At 56.5% G+C, this 6,026-nt stretch overlaps 1 protein-coding gene across 1 annotated transcript in view; it reads right to left on the bottom strand.

Annotated features, from left to right (window-relative positions):
* Positions 1 to 2,667, bottom strand: part of ALAD (aminolevulinate dehydratase) — a 5,254-nt gene extending 2,587 nt beyond the window's left edge. Inside the window, exons 1-5 of the mRNA XM_035891876.1 lie at positions 2,520 to 2,667; positions 2,290 to 2,340; positions 1,466 to 1,562; positions 811 to 946; positions 259 to 342 (exon numbers count right to left, since the gene is read on the bottom strand). Of these exons, the coding sequence (XP_035747769.1) occupies positions 259 to 342; positions 811 to 946; positions 1,466 to 1,562; positions 2,290 to 2,340; positions 2,520 to 2,632 (481 nt within the window). The 5' untranslated portion in view covers positions 2,633 to 2,667. The remainder of the gene's footprint in view (positions 1 to 258; positions 343 to 810; positions 947 to 1,465; positions 1,563 to 2,289; positions 2,341 to 2,519) is intronic.
* Positions 2,668 to 6,026: the final 3,359 nt, after the last annotated feature.

Below are 6,026 nucleotides of genomic sequence, written 5' to 3'. Positions count from 1 at the left end.
GGAAAGAGCAGAGATGCGGAGAGGTGCCTGAGGCTGCGACTCTGCCTGCAGAGGAGGTGACCCCAGGACCAGAGGGGGCCTGGGTGCCTGCAGCTCTGCTGGGCCCATCATGTGGAGGGCAGGGGGGCACTCCCCTGCCTCGGAGTAAAAGCACACCCTGTTGGAGCCAGGCCTGGTTTGCTTTTGTGCCTGCTCAAGGCGAGAAGGGGTGAATCTGCCAGAGTCAAACTTGGGTACTGCTGCCAGGAGACTCCTCACCTGCTTTGGCATAGGCCAGCGCCACTTCTGCCAGCCGCTGGCAGCTGAGCTCATTCTGGATGGTGCCGTCTTCACGCAGGATGCCTGGGAGACAAACCTGGGGTTAGGTGAGGGGCTGGACAGCTGGTTGCCTCAATCCCAAGGGTGGGAACGTGGCTCTTGCTACGCAGATGCTCAGAGCAACAGCGGGGAACATGTTAAGGGAGCTGGATAACGGCCAGGAGACCAACGGCGCAGCCCTCCAGGGACTGGACACAACACGTGGGTGCTCCAGGGAAGGGAAGACAGACGGGGTACACAGATGGGTGCTCAGACAGATTCAGATGTCCAGGGAGTGGGTGCCTTCCTGTGCCTCCCACCCTGCTCTCAAAACCTAGGAAAGGTCTCTCATGCTCAACTGCACCAGTACTGGGGAGCCAAGTCTCGGGGTGGGAGCTGGCCAGGCCCCACCAGCACCCAGAGCTCCTCAACAAAAAAGAGCAAACTCCCAGAGACTCCAAGTCCTGGGAAGGTTCCCAGAGAGCAGCCCAGGAGCCCAGGCTGTGTGCTCACCACAGTGCCCATGGGACGTGTAAGGGCACAAGCAGACGTCGCAGGCTATGAGCAGCTCTGGGAAGGTGGAGCGGATCTTCCTGACTGCCTGGATGGCAGGTGTGTCCTCTGCATCAGCAGCAGAGCCTCTCTCATCCTGTGAGAAGGAGAAATGCTTCAGCAGGCAGAGCTGAGGGTGTCCTGCCAACTCCTCTGTGGCAGCAGTTCTGCCCAAGAAACATTTTCTGAACCACAAGACCATGTAAAGCAGGGTGGCGTGACCACCGATGATGGAAGAGGGTGACAGTAGTGCCTCTGAGCAGTGAGTGTGGGTCCTGGGGCCACCTGCAACAGCTCCCAGCACAGAGCTGGGGCAGGGGAAGCCATATAGATGCTCTTCTCAAGTCATCCACCCTGCTTTCTGCAGCAGAGAGCTCCATGCTCTCCTCTGCCCTGCAGTGATACACTGCTTGTTCAAAGGGACAGAGGACACTAGGAGCATTTTGGGTGTCACTGCAGTCTCCCATCCCCGTTCTGCTCTGCTGAGCGAGGCGCAAGCACGCCCAGAGACCCTGAACTGCTCCTGTTTGATCAGGAGACTGCCCCCCAGTCCCACACTGCTCTCCCACACCCCTGTGGCTACCCCGAGCCCCTTGCCACCATCATGCACGCTGACCTTGTGGACCTTGCTGGGCACCCCGAAGATGAGCACACACTTCAGACCATCTTCAACGAGGGGACGCAGCATCCCCTCCAGCTTGTTGACTCCGTACCTGAGAAGAGCAAAGTGAAGGGGGCTGCCAGGCACCCAGACCTGCTCTGTGACTTGGATGCTGGTCTGTGACCAATCCCGCATGCACACCAAGCAGCAGCTGGAGGTACAGGGGAGGTGTGCCTGAACACTGGGAGGAACAATCCAGGACCTTATCTGGGGCTACAGGAGCGTTATCTACCTGGCGTGGGCACTCTTTGCTCTGAAAGGACGAGCATGCCTGGCCCTTGGATCCCTTATCTCAGCTTCCCAATTGCGGATCCAGCCCACCTACCCACAGGACCATCCTCCTGGGGCCTCTCTGACCACAGCCCTGCTAATGCAGCAGTGCATGGAGATGGGAGCTGCCAGTCCAGCAAGATCTAACACAGTTCTGGAGCCTGTGTCCTTGCACAGGTTTTCTAGCTGCTTCTGGAAAGCCCATTCCCTTCCAACTTCCCTGCGTGCCCAGCCCACACAATGTGTGAGTGCTCTGGCACATTGCTAGACCTTGGCACTATTCCTGCCAGTACTGGTACTTTCCCAGCCTTCCCAGTATGATTCCCTCTACTTCCATGGTGGACGAATGCTCCCACCCTGCCTGATGCTGGGGGATCCCCAAGGCAGGGACCACAGAAGGTTGGAAGCGTCACCCCTGGGCTGTGCTCATCGCAGGCCATGCATCAACCCTGCTCGGGCATGGGGCACGACAGTGACTGGCACGCAGCTTGGAGGGGCTGGGTTCTTACCTGGCTTGTCCAGGGAGGCTGGCGATCAGCTCCACTGCATCAGGGCTGTCACTGCAGGAGGTGGATGGGACAGAGATGTGAGGACTTGGCGTGAGAAGGAAGTCCCTGCCCCAGGCTTGTCCACAGGGAGTCTTTTGGGGAGTCTGAACCTATCTGAGCTCAGGGAGCACCTAAAGCCAGTCAACCCAAGCTTGGCCCATCCCCAGCCCAGAGAGCCAGGGCTCACTCACGTGACAAAAATGGGGTAGATGAGGTTGGAGGCATCGAAGGTGGTTGCCGTACACTGCCAGGAGCGTAGCACAGGGTGGAAGTAGCCACTGTGAAGAAGGGAGTCTGCCTGCATCTTGGGTGTTCACGAGGAGGCTGTGAAAGAAGACTCTGAAACACCAGAAGAAACCAGCAGGCTGGTTAGTGGCCGTGCCTTGGTAAAGTCACAGCTGCTGGTGTAGGTGAGGAGGGGGCTGAGGTCCAGGCAGCCACTGCAGGACCGTTCCCGTCCTGCTGCAGGCACACGTGGGCAGCACGAGCTACAGCCCAGCCAGCTTCAACCCCGCTCCTGGGGGCTGCCCTGCGCTGGGTGGGTGTTGCAGGACCCCACACCAGCAGTCACAGCACAGCACTTCCCATAAACAGGGATGATACCGACTCCACCCCACAAAACTTCCCAATTCTGTGTGTGAAACCACCAATTTACAGCCAGCAGCGTCCTCCCACAGCACAGCCAGGTTCACATGGTTCAACATTCCCACCCTCGTCAGGCTCCGTCTGTTTTAGCTTGTGCAGCTGCAACAGCTTTCTAATGGTGAGATGGTCACTGCTTAATTGAGTTTAGTTTTGCTTAACGCTGTATAATTGCGTGATACAGCTTTGGTATACGGAGTAGTAAACAGCTGCTCTGCGTAGCACGAAATATTTGCGGCCATGGTGTAAAGGTGTAAGCGCACGGGCACTGGATGAGAAGAGGTGCAGGATCATCCTGATGACACCAGGGCTTTAAACCCTGCCGTCACACAACTCCGGCGGCCACTTACTGCTGGATAAAGAAAAGTTGGGAGTTGGGCAAAACTGATGTCAGGGGTAACAAAGAGCAATTACTCAATATACATAAATCAAGTGTTAGCTATGTTATAGTTGAAACTTTTTCTGTAGCAATATTTTCTTCTTCCATAACAGATCTAGTAATAATTCTGTGATTAGACCATTAAGATTTAAATTTCCACTAGCACTGAATTCTCACCAGCATGTGGTTGGTGGGAACATGACGGAAGGGACTGGGGAAAGGCGGCTGCCCCAGGGACGCGGCATTTGGCTGCAGCACAGAAGAGAGCAGTTGTTACGGCCGGGACAGCCACAACCTGCACAACAGACTGTTTGTACAGTGGCTTCAAGGACTTCTGCTGGCTGCACACCCGGGGCCGCATCCCACAAATGCCCTGTGCAGAGGAGCTGGGAGTGCTCTGGAAAACAAACACCAAAGTCCCTGCTGGAGACCACAGGTTTTGTTTTGAGAGCTGAAACCGGAGGGAGGAGAGCTGGAGACTTCTGAAAGAGCAAGCGGGATTCCTCTGCTGGCAGCCTGGGCAGGGCAGGGCTTCCGATGGGAGACAGAGCGGACAGAAGGATGGGACCTGTCTCAGGGGAGCAGCCCTGCAGTCCCCAGTCCCATCCCAGGAGGGATTCCCGAGCAATAAACCTTGCTGCCGCCATCTCTCTCTGGAGAGCAAACACAGCTCACTTAGCATCCCAGGATGCGGTCCAAGGGAGACAGTTTTACACTAGCACCCATGGCTGCAGTCAGCAACGGAACTGGGCAGAAGATGGCTCCATTCTTCTGGAAAACCTTTAATTTGAGGTGTTTGCCTATTTTACATGCTCAAGACCCTTACGATATGCTGAGCCAAATTCTCAGTCTGTATCAGGCCACCCCAGTGCGAAGGGCACTTGTAAAATGGGGGCATCGTGTTCAAGTCCAGGTCTTTGAGTCTCTTGCACCCCCAGCAATCAACTCTGCTTGGAGACTGGGGAAAAGGCACCTCTCAATTACTTATAGGCTTACGCATAGAAAAACATCACATAAAAAAAATCAGATGGTGCTTGTGGGGGACACAGACCAGCTGACGGGCACGCTGGCAGTGTCACGGCATCACTTGGCAAGTAATTTTTAGCCCTGGCAAGCTGCCGCTCCAGTCTTTACTCGCTGGGAAGGGGAGAGCCCTCGAGTGAACTGGAGTCGGCAGTCCCAGTGCAGCAGCTGGGCTGCTCGGCAGGGCTCCGGGCAGGGCTCCAGGCAGGCAGCGATCAAGAACAAAGGGCTCAGTGAATAAAACCCACCTCGAAAATCCAAAAAAAATGCTTTAAACAGTTAATCCCAGAGGAGGACAGGGTGGGACCAGAGGCACCTGACTCTGTAGGGGACAGATAGAGGCCACGGCTCCAGAAACTGTGAGGGGAAGGAGGAGACGGGTGCCCAACAGAATTGCAGAGTGTAGATAACAGCCAGGACGGGTGGGCCCCAGCGGAGCACCCGCCTACTGCGAGGCCAGGGGGGCCGGGGCCTTCCTCATGAGCCCACCTGCAGGAGAAGTTGCCACCAGCCAAGGGCTGCAGGCTCCCCTTGCCCACGCAGGGTGCCTGCACAGATGAGGGCACCGGGGTCTTACAGCCACAGAGCCACCATGCGCCCCATGGCTGCCCCCCAGCCAGGTAAGAGCGGCAGGGATGCAGAGCAAGGACTGTGAGCGTGCTGTGATAAGGGGACATTGCACCACATACGTTACGCCCTAGAACAGGGCCATTTCCCCCAAGATCCCCTTTGGGCTCCCAGCAGAGCACATGTACTTCTATTTCTGACATTAAATGCCCAAATCGGTATTTCTAAAGCAAATTTGCTTCACGCACACCAGAGCATCAGTAAGGACAAGTTTAAGAGCAGCCCTGCAGCTCCCTCCTGAGCAAATGGCTCCGCAGCAGAGTGGTTTTACCCTTGCTCCTCTACGCTGGGACTGCCCAAGGACCAGCCCAAACCTGCGCAGCACCCAAACCCACACAGCACCCAAACCTGTGCCTTTGCCCAGTCTGGGCCCACTGCCGGGCCTCCAGATGCCTCACTGCATTCGAGGAAACAGAAGCAACTGCAAAACGAGAGAACCACGCGCACGTCCGCTTGCACTTGCACAAACGGAACAAACTTAGCGGATGGGATGAAGCCAGACCTGACGTGTGCCAAGGATGAGCTGCAAAGGTTCACTCCAGCTGCTGACAGTACCGCCACCGAGACACAAGGAAGTTGCTTTCCAGAATTTTGGGATACAGAAACGCAGGTGGCCTCATCCTTGCTGTGTGACTATTTAGGTGAAGCCCTGGAGAGACGCAAGCCCACAAAATCCCAGGTGGGAACAGGGATGGAGGGGTTCCTACTAGGAAGGTGGAGCTCCACTGGGAGACAACGGAGCTTCGGGTTAATTAATAGCCCCTAACACAGTCAATGAAGATTTCCTCTTCCAGTTGGGGTCTGGAAATGGGGATGCTTGGGGATGCCTGAGGATGCCTGTAATTACACCGCAGGATGAGCAGGGGCTCAGAGCCGACGCCAACCCGCAGCACTGCACGTTGCTCGCTGCCTTCCCCACGGTAACTACGGGTTTACCGAGCAAAAACCGGGTTGCCCGAGGGTTGCCCTTGCTGCCTACACCTAATCGGTGCCTGCTTGCCCCAGCCGGGCCCTGTCCACGGACTCG

Source organism: Egretta garzetta, unplaced genomic scaffold (assembly GCF_000687185.1).
Source record: "Egretta garzetta isolate BGI_Z169 unplaced genomic scaffold, ASM68718v1 scaffold143, whole genome shotgun sequence".
In the NCBI taxonomy this organism is placed as follows: domain Eukaryota; kingdom Metazoa; phylum Chordata; class Aves; order Pelecaniformes; family Ardeidae; genus Egretta; species Egretta garzetta.
Note: the sequence above shows the minus strand (reverse complement) of the source record. Positions and strands in the feature narration are given on the sequence as shown.